The sequence below is a fragment of the Manis pentadactyla genome, chromosome 3, assembly GCF_030020395.1.
Source record: "Manis pentadactyla isolate mManPen7 chromosome 3, mManPen7.hap1, whole genome shotgun sequence".
Lineage (NCBI taxonomy): Eukaryota > Metazoa > Chordata > Mammalia > Pholidota > Manidae > Manis > Manis pentadactyla.
Genome location: NC_080021.1, coordinates 218,574,681 through 218,597,095, shown reverse-complemented (window position 1 = coordinate 218,597,095; position 22,415 = coordinate 218,574,681). Strand labels below are relative to the sequence as shown.

The following is a 22,415-nucleotide window of genomic DNA, read 5'->3' as shown; positions in this document are numbered from 1 at the left end:
GGGCCCATGAGCAATGCCTTTGGGGAGGAAGAATCTGGAAGCCCCTGCCTAACGCTCGATTTGGAAAACAGTGGATTGTGCTGAGTGGGCCCCCCCACCCTCCCCACCCTCCTTTCAACAGCCTTAAATTCTCCCCAAGCACAAAACTAGAAGGAAGGATCCAACCCATGCCCCAGCACCCCACCCACGGAGAGGCTGCGCCATCTTTACGTAATTACGCACCCCTGCAGCCAGCAGGCAGCGTGACTCACTCTTGATGCGAGAGCAGGCCCGCTTCAAAATAAGCCCACGGATTTTAAGCACAAAAGGTATTTCTGGAGGGACTGCCTACCCTGCACTCTTACACCAGCACAGGTCCCACACAGCACCTGTAACTCTTGAAAAAACCTGTATATATTTGCACAACAATGCAACCCCCCAGTGGGTTCTGTTCTGGAAGTAGCACCCCAAGGAGATAAACACCCAGGACAGGCTGAACCAGCAGCCCTCCCCCCACCTCCATCTGGGAGGAAGGTGGTGCCCCTAGCAGATGGGAGCGAGGGGACTGCTGCCCCGTAGGGACAGCGCCCAGGCTTTGGGATGACGGGTTTGCACAAGCAGGGATGCAGAGTCTCTGCAGCGTCTGTGCTTGTTTATAAATGAACCAGAAAATTCTCTTCGCTTTTCTCCCTCTTGAGGCTGGGCAAGGGACCCTGAGTCCCCTGTGTCTGGGATGCTTGCTCCCAGTGTCTGCATCTGGTCACCGGGGCCACCCCTGATTGTCTGAGGCTGTTCTGAGAAGACGAAAATAACCTTTCCTTTCTGGGCTGCGCCTTTGACTTCACGCTCTCTCCAGCAGACTTCCTGCGTTGGGACAGCTCACCACGGCGAGGCTGTTTTGGCCGGGTGGTTCCCCGTGGCCCCCTCAGCCCTTTATCTCAGGGGCCATCTTTGGTCTCTGCCAGGTGGCACCCGTTGCTGGTGGCTGAGGGAGAGTGGCCCCCATCTCGCCATGTGGGGGGCTGTGAGCGCTGACAATCTTGTGTGGATTCCTGCCGCCGATGGGCAGAGGCGCTGGAGAGCCAGGGCCCGTGGGCTGCGATTCAGCCGGGACGGAGCTGGAGGCGCTCTTCAAAATGTGGCTTAAGGACCCGTAATTTTACGCCACGGCCTGGTCTGGGATCCGTGAATGCTTGTGGGCGGGCCCTGAGGGGTCCTCTGACAAGCTCCCCCTTAGGCATGGGGAAACTGAGGCCCAGAGCAGGCCGGAGACATGCCCGAGTCACGTGGGAAGTGGTGGACAGGGGTGGGATGGCCACCCACATCTCTGAGGCTCCATCCTGGCTTTCCAACACCAGCGTTTTCCATGAAGGAAGCCAATAAACAGCTGAGCCACCATGCCGCCTGACAAACCCACCCAGAGAGGGACCTGACCGCCAGACAGCTGGCCTCCCTCAGCACCTAGTCATGGGAGCTGGGGCCCCTCAGGAGGCTCAAAATACTGCTGATGGCTTCTCTTTAGAGACCTTGGGAGCACTTTGAGTCCAGGATAGAATGGGGTCCTCTGGGCAGCCTGGCGGGCAGAAGAGCCAGAGTGACCATACGAAGGCCAGGCCCAACCTCGGGAGGGGGCCCGATGCACAACAAGCGCTGGCTGATTCTGGGACCCAGGGCTTCGTCCACGAAGCCCCCTCTGGGATGCGACCTTGTACCCTGAAGCAAAGCCTGTCACCTCCTTCCAGCCCCCGCAAGCCCCACTCCGTCCTGGCTTCTGGGGCCAGGTCCCATGAGTGGATGGCCCAATGGGCCCGCTCTGTCCACACATGCAGAGACAGCCACCCAGAGCTTGTCAGAAGGGCCCCCGCTGTACCCATGAGCCCCCTGCAGGGCAGCCCACCGGAGCCAGGGCCTTGGGGAACAGCTCGAGAAAGGGGCAGGCACCCTCCTGCAGCTTGGGGGGCCCACTGCACTGCTTCTGGCCCCTAGGGAAGGGCGAGGTCACCCAAGCCACATCACCCCAGGAGGAGACCCCAAGTATCTCATCAGACGCAGTCCAGAGCCCCTGAGGACCCCAGCCCTGTGGCCTCAGCCCCGGCTAGGGTTCCCACCCAGAGCCAAGGGGTCTGCGTGGGTCCTCAAGAAACAAGACAAAGCAAAATTCAGCGGCCCATTCCTGCCTCCCATCCCCACCCACCCCCAGTGGCTGCTGGGCCTGGTTTGGTCTGTTTAAGCCAGCCTTGCTGCCCTGTGAACTTCTGGAAAGCAGAGCAGGGTGCTCCCGGGTGGCTGCTGTCAGCCCAGGGGCTTGTCACCAGGGACTGTCCTCTAGTAGTGATGGTGGCTGGCCCTGACCCAGAGGCTCCTGGCCTCAGGCCCCTCCAGGTGTCCCCAGCTTTAACTGCCCAGATGTCCCCAGCCATGATGGCCCAGGTGACCCCAGCCGTGCCTGCCCAGGTGAGCCCAGCTGTGCCTGCCCCGGTGTCCCCAGGTATGTTCTTGGCTCTGGGGGCCTGGCCCAAGCAGACTCCCACACAGTGCATCCCAGAGGCGGCTCTGGCCTCCACAGCAGAAGGCCCTGTTGCTGATGCCAAGTCTGTGGTCTAGGCCCTGGCTGAGGTCCCACTGGGCCTTCCCTGATTTCCTCTCTGACCTGCAGTAAAGGGTGCTGCTGAGCCAGTCCACATTCAGGGGGCGGCCTGGACGCCTGCCTCATGCCCTACAGACATACGTGCAATGGCTGTCCAGACGGAGAAGCCGGGGCCCCAAGCCTCCGGGCTCCGGGGCCCTGAGGGTGTTGCTGGCCCCCTTTGAGCCCATGTGACCGTCCCTCACCTAAGGGCGGTTGTGATGAGTGACTGTTTCTGCCTGTGTGCAGGGCCTGGCCCAGAGCCTGGCTCACACGCGCTTGGAACCGTTAGCCACCTCCTGCCCTCCTGCCTCAGTCCCACAGGTGGTCTCTAGGCACAGGGCCTCAACCCCTGGGCCCAACCTGCCTGGGGTGAGGGCGGGGGACCTAGGGCAGGGACGGCTCTTTCCTGCTTGCCTCTGTGTCCCCAGCCCTTCCCAGCCAGACCCCTGTGGGGAGGCCTCACTCCCCCAGCCGCACTCGTGCAGCCCTGGGACAGGCAGGGGAAGTGCCTCCTACCTGGCCCTGTGGGTCCTGTTCCCAGCAGAGCTGGGGAGGCTGGCGCTGGCGTTGGGGAAGGGGGCCTCCGAGGAGGTGTTGGCCACTCTGTCACTGCTCAGCTCCAGGTAGGACCCGTTGAGCAGGTAAGCACCGGCTCCCTCCTTTTCCTCGAAGTCCACGTAGAGGCTCTCAGACAGGGAGCTCCTGGGGGAGCCCTGTGCAAAGACGCCATTGCCGGTCGCATTGAGGGGGGGCTCCTTGGAGTCCGAGCCTGCAGCCAGGAGCTGGCCGGAGATGGCGTTGGCCGAGAGGAGCTCCTGAGAGGTGAAACGGGCATCGGCCTCTTGGTCATCCTCGTCCCCTCCGAGAGTCATCCCGGTGGCATTGCCGTCTGTGAGGGAGACAGGCGGCTTGACCTCACTTGCTCCCTTGTGTCGGGGACAAGAGCTGCCGGGGGTGGGGGCGGTGGGGCTGGCATCAAAGACCTGGACCAGGAAGCTCCCACAGGCAGGTTTCTGAGATGACATGGGCCACCAAGCAGGGGCGTGCCAGCCGGCCTGGACAGTCCCTGGTAGGGGAATCTGCTTGACCTCTGCAGTGGGTTGATAAGTTGATAAGGTTCCCCCAAAATTCATGTCTGCCCTGAACCTCGGAATGAAGCTTATTTGGAAATAGGATCTTTGTAGATGTAGTTAAGGATCTAGAGATGAGACCGTCATGGCTTCAAGGTGCGCCCCTGCATGCAGTGCCTGCCCTCCTTGTAAGAAGGGGAGGAGACACGCAGACACGGAGACAGCATGCGAGCGTGCAGGCAGACGCCAGAGATACAGCCACAGGCCAAGGGTGCCTGAAGCCACCAGAAGCTGGGGAAGAAGGGAAGACCCTCCCGACAGAGCCCCCAGAGGGAGCACAGCCCCTCAGGTGCCGTGTTCAGACTCTGGGCCCAGAACTGGGCGAGAACACAGATCTGTTGTTTTAAGCCCCCCGTTTGTGGTGCTGTTACTACAGCCCCAGGGAGCTAATACAACTTCTGAAGTGTCCTCTACTTGAAGACTCCGAGGTTCTTGGAAACTTGCCCCAAGTAGGTGAGGGGCCTCTTCCACCCTCTATCCCTCAACAAGTGTGATGCCCAGACCCCCCTGATGGTCCTCAGGAGCTCGGCCACACGGCCAGCGGGCCTCTCCGGGTCCCTGACCCACCCCTACGTCTACCCCTGGAGCCTGCCCCGCCAGGCCGTCCCTGCTGGCCCTCTCTCGCCCCCAGCCCTCTCCCACACCCTCATCCTGCCACCTTACTTGTCCCCAAGCCCACAGGTCAGGGGCTCCTGTGCCCCTTGACTGCCTAATATTCCTTTCCAGAGCCCTTGACACACCTGCCCCTGCTGCCTGCCTGCCTGCCTGCCTGCCTCCACCAAATGAGCGAGGGTGTGGGCCATGGAGTCAGACCACCATGCATTTGACCCCCAGCTGCTCCACAGTAGAAAACAGTGTGTCGTGGACAAGTCCTCACTCTCCCTAAGGCTTAGTCTACTCTGCACGTCTGTCAAATAGGAGCAACCCCACCCCCTCAAAGAGTGCACGCAAAGGGGCTCACGCCATCAGCCTAGCACCACGTCTGCCCCTGTAAGCCCGCAAGCAGCCAGCCCCACACCCCAAGTCCCGCCCCCAGAAGGCCCCCTGGTTACCTAGGAAGCCCTTGCCCCTGGGGTGTCCCTCGCAGGCCCCGCCACTGGCCTGCTCGCACACCTCGTTGGTCTCCTGGCCCTTGCCCAGACTCGGCTCGATCCCCGGGCGCAGGGGGCCAAAGAGCTGGCTGTCCAGGCCCAGCTGCTCCGAGGAGGTCTGGCCATAGAGGGAACCGTTGTGCTGCAGGAGGCCCAGCAGGCCGGCCCTGCCCAACTCCTGGCTCTCGGCGCTCTCAGAGGCGGCCTCAGAGAAGCTGTAGTAGACCGGCTGGATGCGGTGGGTGTGTGGCGGCTGCAGCAGCGTGTACTCAAAGGTGATGGAGGGGCTTTTGCCATTCTGGTTCCACACCTGGGGAGAAGAAGAAGTGGGACCCTGCCCCTTGCTCACTCCAGCCTCTTCCCTGAAAGCCTGGAGGGGCTGCTGAGGCCCATCAATCACCCACAAGCCCCCGTAGGACAAACACTCTTGTCCCCGATGCCAGGAACATCCCTGCTGGGGCCCAGAGCTGAATCTTCCCCAGGGACTCACCCGTGACAGTGCCTGACCACAGCTACGCCTGGCTGCAGGGGTAGCCCGTGTCCAAAGGCTGGTGACCTGGGCACACCCGAGGGTGCCTAGGGAGCCGTCCACCCCAGTACAGGCAGTAAAGGACTCATGGGCATAGATTGTCTTAGAAGTAACAAAGCCAGCTAAAATGCAGCCTGCATTCTCTTACCTTGTCCCTGAAATCCTAAGCAATAACATTGCACTCTCCACCCAGACGCCCTGCGTCGAGGGGGAGTACTGAGGTGCGGGGCCCCAGGGCCATCCGGGCTGCAGAGCGCCCCCTCGGGTGGGCTGAGGCAGAACCCCAGCCCAGCTCCTCCTCTGCCTGCCCTCTCCCCCTCCCCGAGGGTCCTCAGGGCCCTTTAAGGGGACTCCAACATGAGTCAGTGGTGCGGGTTCTGGTCCCACGGTTCTCCTGGCCTCCTGCCGGCTCCCACTGGCTGGCCCTGCAGGCCCACCGTGTATTGCCCCTTATCCCTGGGCTCCCCTGACCGGGTGAGGATGGGACTTACCCTGGGTCAGGGCCGGACGGCTGGGAGAGGAGGTGGGGCAAGAAGAAGCGCGAGCAGACTCTCAAACGGGAGTCTGGGGCAGGCTCACCTGTCAGCAGGGGCGGTGCCAGCCCACCCTGGGGTGCATGGAGCAGTAAGACCCCTCCAGTGGTGAACTGAGATGGGGCACCAGTGGAAGAAAACACGCTGGTGGATGCTGTGTCTCAAGTGTTCGAGAGCTGGCTAGGGCGGGGTGGGCGTTAAGGAAGGATGAAGGGCCCCAGGATGCCGTGCCCTGGGAAAATGGCAATGTCACCACCTAATTGCCAGTGTAAGACCAAGCAGAGGGCCTCCTTGTAATACATAAAGACACTCTGTGCCCTCCAGCCAGGGGCAAAGCAGGTGGGAGAACAGAGGACAGGGTACCGGAGGTTGGCTTCTGTGTCCTGCCCACAGTGGGGACGGAGGAGAGTGCCTGAGACAGGCTGTGGGTATCTGAGTTAATATGCTTGAAAAAGTGAAATCCCCCAAATCTTCCAGGCCTGAAAAGTGGCAATTTGTCCCTGTCAAGGCAAGCATGTGTCCCTGGCCTGGCGTCAGTGGGGAGACCTTTGCCTTCCAGACCCCGCAGGCATCCATCAGGACTTTGCCCCACCTACTCTCCGGCCGTCGGGCCCTGACCCAGGGTAAGTCCCATCCTCACCCAGTCAGGGGAGCCCAGGGGATAAGGGGCAATACACGGTGGGCCTGCAGGGCCAGCCAATGGGAGCCGGCAGAAGGCCAGGAGAACCGTGGGACCGGAACCCACTCAGGGGCCTGGATGGGACGCAGGGAAGCTGAGACCCCACGAGGGGGCTGCACCAAGCGGGAGCACCGGCTCATTTTAAAGGATGAGGCTCACAGGGAGGGTGCACTGACGTGCCGTCAGGACTGTTCCAGGAGGCTTGAGGAACTGAGGTCAAGTAAGCAAAGGGTTACGGCTATGGCAGACAATGGACAAAAAGACCCTCCGAGTGACTTTCCTGCAGGAGGTCCTGGGGGACACTCCGTTCCCAGAGTGATAGGAGAGGCAGTGGTGAGCAGGCGCCAGCACCCCTCACAGGGGCAGGGCCGGGGGGGTCCCAGGGGCAAGGCTGACGGCAGGAGACGCTATTACAGAACCAGACCCTCCACCACAAACACGGGGGCCCAAGCAACAGGGTTGATGTGGCAGCCAGGAGGCCTGAACCACAGAGACCTGTGGCTACAGACTCCATGGAGTCAAATACATGGGTCCAGAAAAGGTGCTTCTCCATTTGCAAAATCAAAGATTCCAAGGGTGAATGATCAGGGAGCAGAGGGCGGCCACTCCGTAAAGTCACGATCCCTGCGCGACTTCCTGGACCAGTTTTCAGACCCAGAATCCACAGAATGATGGTCGGCCAGGTCCCCGGGAAGAAGGAGCCGCCAGCAAGCCTACGCAGGGATGGCTCCCCCACTTGCCCCCCAGCCATTTACTTGGTCAACCGCTCACTGGAGAAATGGGTAGACATTCTGGAACCAGGGTCCAAGGTGACATTGATAATCAGGGACCCAAAGCATCACCATCGCCCCCTGTTCTCACGGGAGCACGAGGGTGACACAGGGCCGCCCAGTCATGGCCCGGGTCTGGCACCAAGCGTGTCCTCTGGCTCCGAGGCTTGCCTGCCCCCAAGCTCAGAACCCTCACACCGACTCTGCGGCCTGCGGGGTAAGGGCCGCCCCAGTGGGGAAAGTGAAGTGGAAGCCTGTGAACCTGACCACCGACCCCATCAAGAGTAAATCAAAGCCAGCGTTGCATCCTGGGGGCAAACACAGATTAGTACCAGTCTTAGTGACCTAAAGGATGCGGGCTGGTGACTCCGTCATATCCCCCATTTAATTCAACAGTCTGGCCCCTATAAAAACAAGACACATCCAGGAAGATGGCAGGGAACTGCTGACTCCACAGAGCAGTAGCCCCCATGCAGCCCTGGAAGGATGTGGTGCTTCCCTAGAGCAGGTGGATGTGGCCACAAGCTCATCACTGGCAAAGATGTTGTTTTCTGTCCCTGCTGGGGAGGACGCAGAGGCAGCTTTCATTCACATGGGATAGACAACAGTCACACTTACAGTTTTGACCCAGGGCTGCCACCCTGTTATAACACAGTACCAAGGGGCTGGACTGTTCTACGGAACATTCCACCATCCTCCAGATTGATAACATCACGTTCATCAGACCAGATAAGTGGAAGGTGGCACGTGAGGCTTGGTGAAGCATATTCATTCCAGAGGATCGGAGAACAGATCCTATGAAGATTCACTGGCCCCCGGCAAGTGAGAATTTCAGGGCTTCCTAGTCTCAGGCATGCCAGGACATCCCCTTGAACGTAAAGGGCAAATTGTCATGTTGCATCTCATCCCTCCCATCAGGAAGCAGATTTAGGGTACAGCGTATCCCACATCTGGGAGTATTGGTCGAATCCATATAGTGGGTACCATAAAGAGCTGCCAGCATGGAGAGGGGTCCTGAGGAGAGCAGGCCCTGCAGCAGGCCCCTGCCTCTTGGGCTGTAAGACCCAGCAGACATGCTACCAAGCCCTACTGGAGATGGAACCCTTTGGCCACAGGTCACCGAGTAACCCACGCAGCCAGAGCTGCATATGATAACATGAGGCCTGTCAATATCACTGATACATGGTTGGGAGGGCCCGGCAGCGATCTCTCATAAGATGGAAGTGTCACATCCAGGGTTAGGCACAATCAGGGCCAGAGGGCAGACCGAACCTCCCTCACCCAGGACCCTCGCACCAGCAGCTCTCTTAGCTCAGAGATCACGGCCACATGAGGGACCCTTGTGGCCAAGTCAGAGAGGACAAGAATGGCCAAACTTGATCCAGAGATGTGGGTGTGCAAGCTGAGATGAGATCTGCTTCACTAAGGCCCCATTCAGGGATGGCCCTGAAAAATCGCATAGAGGGACATCCGCCAGGTGGGCCTTAGGCAGCACGTGAGACATGACCCTCTGATTTGTACGGGAAGCAGAGTGGCCCGGGCTGAGAATATACACTGATTCGTGGGCAGAGCGAATGACTGGACTGGTTGGTCAGGGTCCTGACTGGAAAAGATTCGAAATTAGGGGGAGATACGTGGGCGGATCCCTGGAGCAGACATAAAGCGGGAAGGGCTTTGCATCGCCTGTCAATGCAGGCCAGGGGGCTTCCCCCAGGAGGGGCACCGCGCCACCAGGTAACAGGATGGCTTTTCCAGCTGATGTTGGCCTGCCTCTGACAGTGGTCACCCTGCTGATGGCACAGTGGGTACATGATGGAATAGGCTGCTGGCAGGCGTGGGAGCCGGGCACAGGCCCAAGAGCCTCGGTTCTCACTCACCGAGGCTGCCCTCGCTGCTTGCACTGACCGGAAGCCCAGCCTTCCATAGCCAGCACCAAGCTGGGGAGGGGACACAGCTTGGCCCCTGCAGGGGACCATCCATTATTGGACGGCAAGATGACTACATTAGACCCCTTCTATCCTAGAAGGGAAAGTGATTCATCTTATCCTGAATATAAGGCTGCCCTTCCTGCCCCAGGGCCTCAGCCGGTCCCCAAGCCCAAGGGCTCACAGAGCCCCACACAGCACTGCCTTGGACAAAGGGACGTACTCCCAGCAAAGGAGGTGCCACAGCAGCCACCTGGCTCGGAGAGCCACTGGACCTGGCGCTTGCTGCACTGCCCAGAAACCGCCAGCCGCGGTTTGGAAGGGGGAGCCAAGGTGTAGCCTAGAGGCAGCAGTACCCCAAGAGGACAGGGCCTCAGCATCCACCCTGATGCAATGCACACCCTAAATCAGTCACCATAATAGGGGGCTGTGTCCTCAGTGAGTAGACTGCAAGGATCTGGGAACCAAGATGTGGAAACAGCCATGGCTACCAGTCCCAGGGACCTCCTTGGGGCTCTAGGGTCTGTGGGTCTTAGAGCTTAGAAGTCCTGATTCCCCAAAAGGGACACTTCCACCAGGAGACACAGCAAGAGGCCCGTTAGACTGCAAGCTGAGACGGCCACCTGGTCGTTTGGGCAGCAGGAAAGGAGTCGCCATCCTGGTAGGGAAACTGACCCTGATCACCAAGGGCAGGGAGGGGTGGGAGGGGGCCTGCCTCCCTGCACCCCCATCCAGCCCCTGTTCCTTGGCCCCTGTGCAGGTCCTAAAGAGCTGCACACCAGGGGGCAGACAGACCCACCCAAAGCTGAGCGTAGACCCTGCTGGGTACACGTGCACTGTGGGGCCCCCCACCATCCCTGCTGCCCTGAACCCCGAGGCACACTCACCATGACGTTCAGGCCCTGGTTGGTGGGCCCCTGCGCCACGATGTACTCGATGCCTGTCTCATAGATGTCCATGGGCCGCCGGTACTTGACCACCGTGCCAGCGATGTTGAAGTTCTTGGGACTGTCCACCTTGAAGTTACCATTGAAGAAATAGGAGCCATCCTCATCTGCAAGAGCTAAAGAGCCAGGCCAGCGTCACACAGGCTGGGGAGATGGGAGAGGGGGGCAGGGAGGCTAGCATCACATGCTCAGGGAGCTGTAGCCAGCCTGTCCCCGTGGCCATCCCCTAATAACCCAAAGACAGGAAGCTCCACATCATGGGGGAGTCAGACATGCCGGCCAGTGAAAGCCGAGGGCCGTGAATGCACTTTCCTATCAGCCTCAAGTAAATAAGTGCATGTCTAGACAACGAGGGGCCCACTGGCCTGTCATTCCGGCCTCCTCTGAAGAGGCTGGGCTGCGAGGTGATGAGTAGCACCAGGACTAAGTGGCTGGGTCTGGACCAGAAGGGTCAGCACCTGCGGAAGCACACACTGGACAACAGGCGTTAGCCAGGTGGGGCTGACCCACCTGCCTGGCTGAGCTGCAGAGTCACCCTGTGAGCCGAGGCGGGCCCCCACCCCCAGCTTCCCACCTTGGGGAGGGACCACACATGGGGAGGGGACCTCAGCGTCCCTCCAGGGCTCACACTGAGCATCGCTGCAGCCCTGGCCTGGCCGGCCCCAAGTGCTGTCCCAGCCGCGCCAGCAGGCCGTCTGGTCCACCTAAGCTGACCAGCTCCTTGTTGTCCCTGGGGGCCGTGACATTCTGCTCCCACTTCATCCCTTCTCCCAGGCATGGCTGAGCATCCTGGGCACATTCTCAGCACCCCCCTCTCTGAGGCGGGATGCAGGTGGACACGCAGAGCAGACCTCAGCGGTGGGGCCACTCCCAGGGCCTGTCTCCAGCCTGGGACACCCAGAGAGCGGGCCGTGCATGCAGCTGCCAGCAGCCTGTCCCGTGCCCGCCTAGCACCGGCATGGCCACAGGGGCAGCTGGCCCTTCCTGGAGCTGCGGGTGCTGACCAGAGGGCTCAGGGCCTCAGGGCCCAGAGGACAGAGCAGGGAGGTGGCTCCACACTCGGGACAGTGTGCCTTCCAGTGGGCGTCCTCAGAGCCCGTTCCTGGAACCGGCCGGAGGGAGGGGAGCGCTCCGCGTCCAAAGCTCCTGATGCAATGCAAGCAGAGGCAGCTGGCGATAAATTTATTATCAGGCAGATGCAGCAACCAGGACGCGTCTGTTGGACAAACGCCCTCAATGCAGTAACGTCAAAAACGACCTGAACCCAAGGCTGAGCCATGGGTGGTGGGGCACATGCTGGGGCCAGCTGTCTCAGCCCAGCTTCCGGGTACGTGTGAAGGGTTAAATCCCCAGCCTGCATCTGCCAGCTCTGAGAACGTGGTGCCACCTGACCTTACCCCGATCGCAGTGAGCGGCAGAGCAAGTGGCCTGGCAGAGGCCTGGCTCCCTGAGCTTGGGTGTAAGGCCTGGCAGGTGCAGACCTGCTGGGGCAGGGGGCTGGAGCCCGGGGGCTGCAGTGCTGACCCCAAAGCCACAAGTGCTGCAAGCCCAGGCAGGCGTTCATGCTGAGGACAGTCAGCAAGCCTCACCTACACATCCTCTCAGAAAGGTGGGTTCCCCCTGCCAGCCCAGGCTCTCACAAGGCTGCCCTGAGACAATGGAGGTGCACCAGGCATGGGACACCTTCCCTGCCTGAGTCCCTGGCCTGTCCCACACCCAGCAAGGCCGAGCACATCTGCTCACAGGTGTCAGTCCCCGCCCACCTCAGCCAGAGGGCCTCAGGCCAGCCCCTGGCGGTGCAGACAAGGCATGTTGACTGGCCAGCCCTCCACCCACACAGGGAGCCTCTCCAGAGACCACCAGCTGCGGGCCTCATGGCCTCAGCCATGATGGGGGGGCCCTGCAAAGCCCCGCTTCCCTTGGGAGGCCGAGTGGGGCGAGCACAGCAGCTTGAACGTTCTCCCCCCACGAACCGGCACCCTGGCCACCTGCTTCCCCTCCCTCACTGCTCAGTCCCACTCCTGGTCCCCAGCAGGCCGGGCTCCCACCCCCAGCACCTCCAACCTTCGCCTGTGCCAGGCTTTTCAGGGATGGGGACTCGCACCTCCTGACATCGAGACCCCTCCACCATGAAGCAGTTCTGAGCACAGGTCCTTCCACACGTAGGCTGAGGTGGCTTCCCTAGGATGCCCCCCAACACCTAGGTCAAGTTCTGGCTTTCGGGGGGTGTCTGCTCCCGCAGGAAGGCATCCAGGATCAGGCTCCGCTTCCCCACCCATACATACTGCCCCACGTAAGACTGCGAAAGGCCGTGTGAGCCGACCGCCCGGCCCCGCCACGTACCCAGGACATCGGCGGACTTCTTTCGTTCCACGATCTGGATGTCTCGGGCACCGGCCGGGATGTGGGTCACCAGAGAGTAACCTGGGGGAGATCAGATGACAGTGAGCAGCAGGCCCGGCTGTGGGCACCACCTGGCGACTGGAAAGGCAGCCGTGGATGGTGGTCACCACCCTCCTGCCCTCCTGGTTGGGGAGGGATGTGCCTGAGGGCAGCCCCACCTCAACAGCTGCATCCGGGCCAAGAGGCAAGTCCGAGGACTGGGCCGCCCCCCAGGCATGAGCCTAGGTTAGCCCGGGTGCCATGAGCCTTTCACAGCAAGGCCATGGGTGACACATTTAGTGCCTGTGCCAGTCCCTCCCAAGGGACACTGCAGGCCACACAGACCTTAAATCTGCTGGAGCCAAATGACTTGGGCCCTGCTCTGCCACCTACCACCAAGGTGGCCCTGAGAAGGTCACTGGAGCCCTCAGGCCTCAGTTTCCCCATCTGCACACAGCAATGCTGGGAGAGCCCGCACAGCAGGTTTGCAGGGGGCAGTGGTGTGCTCACACCATGGGTTCCCGCGTGAGGAGCAAGCCTTGGTGGCGCCGCCACGCGCCTGTGTGCCCAGTGAGCTGCTGCTGTGCACCCAGAAGCCAGTCCCGCACCACTCGTCCAGCCAGAGGTCCCTGAAGGATCCTGAAGACCCTGATCTCATCCCTTCTGGCCAGCAGGCTGCTGCTGGCTCAACAGCCACCTCTGGTGTGCAGTACTGGCCAGTGTCCATGGCTTAAACACTCCCGCGGTGGCCGACTTCAAGCTCCCAGCACCATGTCGCCGGGGCAAAGTTAGGAAGAGGCGCACAGTAGCTCACCTGCTGTTAAAGTATTTCCACAATTTCCGTAGCCATAGAGGTCAAGAACTAATGACTGTTAAAGTATCATTTATTTAAACAGGTTTTATACATGTTCAGTTCTAAATTAGCACGTAGCTCACAAGATTTCTCAGCATCTAATCAGCAGCCCTCATATGCTGCAGGCCCTCACCATGGTGAGCAGGCACCCCTTTTCAGGGAAGTGTGGGGGTCAGAGCTCTGGATCACAGACCCAGGAACCCAGACAGCTCTGCCACTTCTGGCTGTGTGACCTGAAAGTAGTTTCCTCGCCTCTCTCCGCCTGTTTCTGCACCTGCAAACTGGCCACTGTGGCAGTACGCCTTGCAGAGATGCCGTGAAGCACAGAGCAGTTAGCTTGTACCAGAGGGGCTCGGCGCTTGGGGAACCCTTGGTGGGGTTGGCGGGGAACGCTGAAGAGTCGGCCAGTGGTCCCCAAGCCGGGATCCCAGGAGGCATGACCCTTGTCTGTTGAGCCTTATAGTAGCTGGAGATGCTGGGCACGTAGTAGGTGCTCAGAAAGAGATGCACAACCTAAACACCGGCTCTGCAGCCTCCATGCCCCAGGATCTGGCAGGCCTCCAAAGAAAGCAGCCAGTGCCCTCTGTGCCCACCATGTGGTCTTCAGATCCCCACCCAGCCACTCTGCCTGGGGCCCTCCATTGGAGACGCTCCCTCCTGTCCTTACCCTGCCCTGCTCCATCCAGCACGCCCATCCCTGGTCCCACGCCCAAGTCCCAATGCTGACTCTGAAATCACCCCGCCTGTACCGGTGGAGGCAGGTCCCCCCACCTCCGGGACTCGGCCGGAGCCCTGTCAACCTGGTCCACAGTGGCTCTGCTGGGTTGGCTCTATTCCAGACTCAGCCAGCCTCACTTTGAGGAGCTCGGGCAGGCAGTTTCCACTCTGGGCCTCAGTCTCCCCATGCTGAGTGGGCTTCAAGCTGCCCTGCTTCCCCAGTCTGGTGGCCGCAATGACCCAGGCTGACTCCACAAGCATTTACCAAGACCCGGAAATGTACCCGACACCGAGTGCCGTAAGTGACATCCTCCCAAAAGTACCAAGTCCTCTCATGTGCCCAGACCCCCTGCCCACCCCCAGACCCACGTGGACGTGGCTGTGAAAAGTGACACCACTGCCCAGAGAAGTGGGGGCTGGCTCCGTGGTGTCAGCCTGGCTCTGGCAGGAGCCTCTGTGCCCCTCTGACCCCCCAAAACTCAGGTCTGAGAGCACAGGATCTGCATGCCCAGACTCAATTCTCATATCAGCTGTGAGGATGAGACTTGAGCCTCAGTTTCCCCTTTTAAGTGTGGCCTTTACACTCCCTGCAGGCTGCGGCGAAGATCAGCATAATCCCCAAGCCTTGTGCATGCGGAGGCCTCCAGTGCCCAGAGCTGCTCCTTATTCACAGCCAAAGGGGGCTTTCCAGGGCCCCTGCCCAGCCCACCTGGGCCCGGTGGAGGGCCAAGTGGGAGGAGGCTGGAGGTCTCAGCAGGCTGGAGCCACGTCACACCTGGGAGCCCGCCCGGAGCAGCGGCTCTTACCGAGGTGCGTGTTGCCCTTGCGGTAGTTGCCCGTCACGTGGGTGCAGCTGCTACCGTCCCCTTGGCAGACGCCACACTTGTCCAGCGTGTGGGTGGAGAAGAGCACCCCGTCACAGCCGATGGGCTGCAGGAAGGGAGGTGGAGAGGGCTGCTGGGAGGGCGCCGGGGCCGCCACCGCCACAGGTGGACAGGTGGGTGGTCAGCGTGATGAGACCAGTGGTACTTGTGCTACAATGTTTAACAACCTCACATTTTCCAGACACGCAAACCCCGCGCAGGTCGGTGAGCTTGCAGGACGTGCCGTCGCGGGCAGGGACCATGAGCTGCCGCTGGCCATCCAAGGTGGTGCAGTGCAGGTCGCACGGCTTGCTGGAGATGTGGACGTAGTCATCTGGGGGCACAGAGGCTCTCAGGGTGGGGCCGGACGCAGGGTCTTCCCCCTTCCTCCCACGGAGTCAGCACACCCGGCCCCCATTGCACAGATGGAGAAACCAGGGCCTGGAGGGTAGAAGGGACGTGCCCAGGGTCTCAGTGACAGAAAGAACCAGGATGCAGGTGGTCGGGCCCGGCCCAGGCTCCGTGGGTTCCAGCCTCTGTGTCCTTGTGGGTGGGGCAGTTCCCCTCTACCAGTGGCCCTGGACTGCCAGGCACCCCAAAACTTATCCCATGAGTGGGAGAGGCCAACTCATTAACGATGCTGCCTGAACTAATTGTGACCTGAAACAAGGCCCCTCCCCTGGGCCTCAGATTCCCCACCTGCCACCCACTGGCCAAGGACAGTCCCCTCCTCCCGTTGCCCCCAGCAGGTGAGCCCTCAGGTGTGGAAGGGTGGGACCACCCCCATCCCACTGGAGGGCCAGGGCCACGGTACCAGGGTACAGGGGCTTCCACTGGTGCGTGCGCCCGTGGTACATGTGGGAGTTGAAGGAGGTGCACTGCTCCTCGCGGAAGCTCCTGCCATCCGGCGGGCACTCCTGGGAGGTGAGAAGACCGGCGGGGAGGCCTCAGCAGGGACTCAGCTGACAAAGGCATTTTTGTCCAGGCTGAGCACAACATGGCTGCAGCCAGGATGGCTGTGCCAGGGCCGAGGGCCGAGGGCCTGCGGTAGCCTCTGGTTCCCTCCATCTCCCACTCTCCCTTGCTCTCTGGAAGGAGCAAGGATAGACCAAAGGGCAGCTGCCACCCCTCAGCCACCCACACTGCCTGGCTCGTGTGCACGGGGAACTTTTGCCTGCCTGCCGCCGGCAGGGAAGGGGCACCAGCCTTGGCTGTGCTGGCTGCCCACTCAGCCCACGTCCTCGGGTGGGGCCCGTCTGCCTGCCCACGACTGGAGCCACAGCGCCTGGAACATGGCACACTGACTGGAGGTGGGCTTGGCCTCGGCAGAGGAGCCCCCAGGGCCGGGGGGAGGCCTGTGCAGGGCCCAGCGGGTCATGCTGGGGTTGGGACCGGACTCGGGAGGCAGGCCCTCAGGAGCCCAGGAGCACCCCGGAGGGCAGCTGACTGGTGATGCCACATGGAAGCTGTGGCCGCTTGCCGCCCTTCAGGCCCAACTCCCTGCACGCGGACGCTGGGTCATGGGGATACACGCAGAGGCCCAACCACTCGCCATCTGTCCGCCCCAGCCCCAGAGCTTGGGATCAGGCTGTGGCCCCACTGGGAGCTGCCAGGAGGCCAAGCCAGGGTCTGCCTCCTGCCCAGCCCAGCCACTGCTGCCTGCACGTGGTTAACGGGTGCCCGAGGGCAGAGGTGAGCACAAGGGCACATGGAGCTGGGCTGCATGGGACCCTTTGGGGACAGGATGCCTGGCGATTGTCAGCCTCTCAGCCAGCACCAGGTGTGGGACTTGTGAGTAAAGGGGGTCTTGGCCAGAGAACCGAAACCTGGAGGCCACACTCCAAGCTCATCCCTGCCTGTGGCCATGGGATGTGGCAGGCGGGAGAGGCTGGATTTGATGCGGGAAGGGGGATCCGGGCACAGGGCCGATCTCTGTGCTTCCCTTGGACCTGATGGAAGGGGCCGGCCCAGGACAGTGTCCAGAGGGTCCAGGGGCCACAGCACACACCCTGAAACCTGCCCAAGGAGGGGAGGGGGCAGGCCTCACCTGCACTCTGCAGAGCTGGTACCGCTTGGACGTGCCCGCGCAGGTCCTGTTCCCAGCGCCCATGACAGACATCCTCCTGAGGGGGACGAGGACTCTGAGCCATGGCTGGGAGCCCCGAGCTACGGGCCCTTCCCAGCCCTGCTCCTGCGCTGGATGGCCTCTGGGCTGAACCCCGAAGCCTCCCCTGATTCCTCTGACCAAGGGGTCCTTCCTCCCCACTCATGCCTGCTGCCCCACTGAGGCACTTCCCACCTCTCAGGTGTTCACTGGTTTGATGGCATCACCCAGTCTTGCCCAGGGGAGGGGCTGTGTCCAATTCATCCCTGTCTCCCCAGCATATAGCTCAGAGCCTCAGTGCACAGAATTAACCATAACAATGGCATTTGCATGCTCTGCGCCCTGTGCTAAAGGGCATATACACATGGTCCCTCGTAGTCTCAGAAATGGCAGATGGGCTCTAACATGATCTCCCCTGCACAGATGAGGAAACTGGTGCTCAGAGAGGTTAAGTGACTTGCCCAAGGTCACACAGCTAAGAAGAGGCAGGGGCAACATTTGAATCCAGGTCCTGTGTTTATTCAACTTAGGTCTTCAGAAGAGAAGGCCAGGACGGGCCTCAGCCCTCATGGAACGGCCCTAGGAACGGATCCTGCCTCGCATGAAAGGGCTGGCCCCAGCAAGATGAACCCCAGAACACCCCTGCCTGTATGCCGCCAGGAGCCATGTCCCTGACAGAGGCCACGGGGAAGGGTGAGTCAGTCACCAGACCAGTGCTGCCTCAAACTGAGACGCCGCCACAGCCTGAGACCCCCACCCACCACCTCCCACCTCCCAGATCTCCCTTTCCTATCTGGGCTGCCAACCCTTGTGCCAGCCCATGGGCCACGCGCCCAGCCCCATACCTCTGCTGCAGACAGTGCCGCTCCTGGGACATTACCCCAGCCCCACAGCTGCGGGAACACGCCGTCCACTTGGTCCACTCACCCCACCAGTAGGCCGTGGCATCGGCGTCCCCTTCCAGGCTGTTGGACGTTGGGCTATTGTCCTGGGTAAGACAGCCCACAGGGAGAGGAAGGCTGGAGCCCCGGTGGGCAGGCCTACCATCCTGTGTCCAGGCAGAGGACACAGCCCACCGGTAAGCCAGCTGGTCCCTTGGCGGCCCGGGCTCGGCTCTGCCGGGGGCAGGGATGGTCTCAGGGGGAACTCCCAGGATGCTGGGCCCGGGGTTCTTCTGATGCAGGGATCCGGAGCATCCTGGCTGCCTGGCAAGCTCTGGGCCCCTGTCTCCTCCTGACCTTCTCTCCACCACCTCGTTCCAGACCTCCTCGCAGGGGAAGCGCTCAGCCTTCTGAGCCCCCAGTGTGCCAGAGCGCCCGGACAGGGGCTAGGTTGACGGGCTTGTAACACACTTTCCTGGGAGCTGGAGAGCTCTGGAAACGTGCCCTGTGACCACTGCGCACACTCCCCACAGCCCCTCACCATCAGCCCAGCTGGGCAAGGGACCACATTCCCCACTCACCGTGGCCCCGGTGGATGCCGCGCCCCCAGCCCCAAGTGCCATAGCCATCAGGGACCAGGCCCAGTGTGAAAGCCACCATCTGCTGTCCATCCTAGGAAGCAAGGCCACTGTCACCACCAGGCCTGGCCAGCTCCTCTGTCAGCTGACCAGGGTCTACTTCAGGGAAGAGCCCTTGGGGCCCACCCAGTGCTGAGGCCCAGAGGTTATCTGAGATCGGTAGCTAATGGCTGCCCAGCAGCCTTGTTGGAAGGGCTCGGTGAGTGATTACAGATGCCTGCCATGGGCTTGAGACAGAAGGGTGATGGTGTGCGAGCTAACCCTGTGCCACCCCCAATCCAAGGGCCTGTGTGAACGTGTGCCACATTTGCCTCTGAATAGCTGGAGAATGCCTATGCAGAAAACCACAGACAGCTGAGGAGGCTGCAGGCCCAGGTGCACCCGCTGGACGCTGGACGAAGGAGCCCAGGACCAGAACCCAGAGAGCCACCACCTTGGCCGACACAACCGGCCTGAGCGAGAGCATCTTTGGGGATTTTTACCTGCTCAGCCCTTGCTGGCCACGTGGGAGGATGACCCTCCCATCAGCTGTGCGGGGCAGCCAGAGGGCTCATGGGCATGAGGGATTTGCCAGGCCCTTCCCCGCCCTGCCCACAGCGTCCCCCTGCCCCTGGAGGGGCCGGGCCCAGGGCCCTCTGGATCTCAAGCAGGCAGAGCCCCGGGGTCTGCCCCCCTCCCTCCCAAGAGCAGATGAGCAGCTTACGCCCCCCGAGTGTGGAGTGCAAGCAGCCCGGGGCCTCAGCCCCAAACATTACGTGACCTCCCTGTCACGGGTCAAATCAGGGGGCACCTCCAGCCTCCTGGGCCCTCAGCACACCCCCATCTCCTCCCTTGGTGTGCACCCCTGCCCCCTTGAAGAGAGGAATGGGGGTCTTTAGTGGCCTCTATTCAGGGTTTGTCTCAGGTCCTGAGTGTCGCTTGCCACCACGTCAGATAAACGGTTTCAGAAAACACCAAGGCTGTCCCCCTAGAGCCTGGAACCCAGAGAGGGAGGCCAGCTCACCCGAAGCCACAGAGCGCGGTGGCCAACTAGCCCCCAGAACAAATTCGGGGACGCCTCTGGCTAACTCCAGGGAAAGAACCCCCCCTGCAGCCTTCTCCAAACCTGCCCCGCCCTCTCCTCCATCCGACGTTCACGTCCGTGCAGCCGAAGCACCTGCAGATACGCAGGAGCTGCGCCCCCGGGACCCGCTCTCGCCGGCTGTCCGCCCGCCGCCTCCAGGCCCGCTGCGCCCCGCCCCCAAGGCCCCCGCTCCCCGCCCCGCCCCGCAGCCTCGCACGTGCGCGGCCCTCCTCGGCAGCGCTATTGGCTCGTAGGTGCCCGGCTCCTGCCTACAGGACCGAGGACAGGTGCTGGGCCGGCCTCACACTTGGTTTTCATTAAGTCTCCCAGACGCTGCTGGCTGCAGGCCAGGCTCCGCTCACGTGGGATCCATCCCTCCCTGGGGTCCAAGAACAGCCACCAGCCAGGCCGGTAGGAGAGGCTCGCCGTGCAAAGGAGAAAGAACTTCAGGCGCCTGAGGCTGGGTGCTGAGGGTCAGGACCCTCCCCACGAGCCCTCCTCCTGTTACATAATGGCCCCCCTGGGGGGCTGGGGCGCCCCGGGCAGGGCTGCAGTGGGGAGCGGGACGCGTCCAGGTGGCCTACCTGGCCTGGGGTCAGCAGGTTGTCCTCCTGGAGAAAGGGGCCGAGCCGCGGTGGGCAGGCGGCGCCAGGTGCGCGGCGCGGGGGGAGGCTGGGGTGCAGCGAGCCGTGCGCGCTGCCTGCCTGCCTCTCTCTCTCCCTCCCTCCTCCCCTTGCCGCCGCCCGCCTCCACTTCAAAGAGCGCCCACGAGAGGGGGTTCCCGGGGAGGTGTGCAGCCCAGTGGCGGCTCGGCGGCGCGGCCGCCTTTATAGCTGTCAGGCAGACAGGGAGGAACTCACACTTCCCACCAGGCTGCTCCCCCGCCCGCCGCCGGCCGGCCTGGCGCACACTTTAACCCGCTCCGCGCCTCTGGAGCGCGGCCAGGCCGGCCCAGCTGCCTGCTGACTGCTGCTGCGGCGGCCGCCCAGGAGCAGGGAGGCCGCCTTCCTGGGTCCAGAGCTCCGGACTGTGTGTCGGGGTATCCAGACGGAGCAGCGGCGAGCCTGGGGTCACAGGGGAGGTTGGTGGCAAAGCTGAGCCCCAGCACAGCCTGTCTGACGTCTGCCTCCAGACGGAGGCCTGTGTCTGACGCTGCCCAGAACAGTCCCAGACATAGGCGGCGTCCAGCCTGATGGCTCCACTTTACAGATGGGAAGTGCGAGGTCCAGGGCGGGAGGTGCTCTGAGCTCGTCCACACAGCCTCAGAGGTTCTCCTGAGAAGCTGAGGCCGTATATGCAGATGGTTGGGGTGAGGGGGGTGCTCACACAGGGCTCTGGGGAAGCACCCACCACAAGTGCCCACGGCCTGCTGACCAGACACCCAGAATGGCCAGAGCCAGTGGGCAGAAGAGGTGTGGGGAACCCTGTGCAGATGTTCAGCACCAGCTTGGCAGGGCTCAGCTGCCTGGCTGGGCCCAGGCCAGATGGGCAGCCCCTGGCAGGCCGGGCGCGGGACTCCAGGCCCGTGTACCTGCTGAGTCAGAGCAGGGGGCAGAGCAGGGGGCAAGCAGCTCACGCTCCACCCCCCAGGAGCCCAGCAGACCGCGGACTCTGCCAGCTGTATCAGAAGCAAGGCTGTCAGGCCCCCGGGGCCCACCCTCCTGGAACACGGAGGCACCTCCAAACAGTGGGCGTGGAAGCAGAGCCAGTTCATCCATCCCCCTGCCTCTGCGCCACAGCTGTGGCAGGCCCACAGCTGCACCTGGAAAACCCTCCTCCCGCCTCCGTCCTCCCTGCTGGAGGGGACTGTGGGGAGCTCCTTCAGGTGCCCCCTTGGGCAGCTGAGAATTATCCCACCCCTGGCAAAGTTCTGCCTTGTGTCTGGCCACCAAAGGAATGCCTGGGAAGAAGCAATAACAGTGAAAACAGCAATGCTACTGAACTGAGATCTTCCCACATGCCAAGAGTTGCAAAGCCATCACCTCTGGGGTCCCCACTGTACAGATGGGGAGACTGAGGCTCTGAGACACCTGAGTATCACCCAACGTCACACATCTGAGAAGCACACCAGGACCCCCAGTGCTCTTACTGATCCCCTCCTCTCCTCCGGGTTCTCACACGCGTGCTCCTCCCCAGGCCCCTCAGGAAGCAGCCTGATGCGTTGCACTTCCCCACCAGCCCACTGTGATGTTCCCTGGAACCAGGACTCGGACCCAGGTCCACACTGCCCCCTGTGGTCGGTATGCTGAAGCACAGACACCATGGAACCTGTTGGCAGCGCTGTTGCACGCTCACGCGCGCGCACGCACACACACACACGTGTGCGCGCACGCACCAGCCCCTCACAGACACACCATAGAGCTCACTCTGGGCAGCCTTGCTGCCATCCGCTACCCCTGCCCTGCCGAGCGCCAGGGCCGGGCACCCCCTGACACAGTCCCGAGCCTTCCCAGGGTCTGGCTCCACGACCAGCCCATGCCAGGGTGACTGACAGGTTCCCTTGGGAGGGACCCCACAGCCAGCTGACACAAACCCCCCCAGCTCTTAGGGGATAGACCTGCCACACCTCTGGCTCTGTGACCTCCTGCAGGTGAGTGACCCTGGGCCTGCCATGCCTTCCCCCTGCCCCACCCTCTCCCTCCAGGAACCTGCCAGGGATCCCCAGAGTGGCACCAGTGAGCCCCCAGACTCCAGACCCCCAA

At 62.1% G+C, this 22,415-nt stretch overlaps 1 protein-coding gene across 4 annotated transcripts in view; it reads right to left on the bottom strand.

Moving 5' to 3' along the window:
* ADAMTSL2 (ADAMTS like 2) overlaps positions 1 to 20,541 on the bottom strand; it is a 33,401-nt gene extending 12,860 nt beyond the window's left edge. Inside the window, exons 1-11 of one of the 4 annotated variants that reach the window (XM_036901410.2) lie at positions 20,298 to 20,541; positions 18,594 to 18,684; positions 17,977 to 18,119; positions 17,075 to 17,150; positions 15,842 to 15,944; positions 15,216 to 15,361; positions 14,971 to 15,094; positions 12,556 to 12,636; positions 10,153 to 10,328; positions 4,791 to 5,139; positions 3,125 to 3,497 (exon numbers count right to left, since the gene is read on the bottom strand). In XM_036901410.2, the coding sequence (XP_036757305.2) occupies positions 3,125 to 3,497; positions 4,791 to 5,139; positions 10,153 to 10,328; positions 12,556 to 12,636; positions 14,971 to 15,094; positions 15,216 to 15,361; positions 15,842 to 15,944; positions 17,075 to 17,150; positions 17,977 to 18,119; positions 18,594 to 18,683 (1,661 nt within the window). In that variant the 5' untranslated portion in view covers position 18,684; positions 20,298 to 20,541. Of the gene's footprint in view, positions 1 to 3,124; positions 3,498 to 4,790; positions 5,140 to 10,152; positions 10,329 to 12,555; positions 12,637 to 14,970; positions 15,095 to 15,215; positions 15,362 to 15,841; positions 15,945 to 17,074; positions 17,151 to 17,976; positions 18,120 to 18,593; positions 18,685 to 19,755; positions 19,877 to 20,297 lie in introns of those variants that run through there. The other 3 variants (XM_036901411.2, XM_036901409.2, XM_036901412.2) reach the window with 3 other exon arrangements.
* Between the last annotated feature and the right edge of the window lie 1,874 nt (positions 20,542 to 22,415).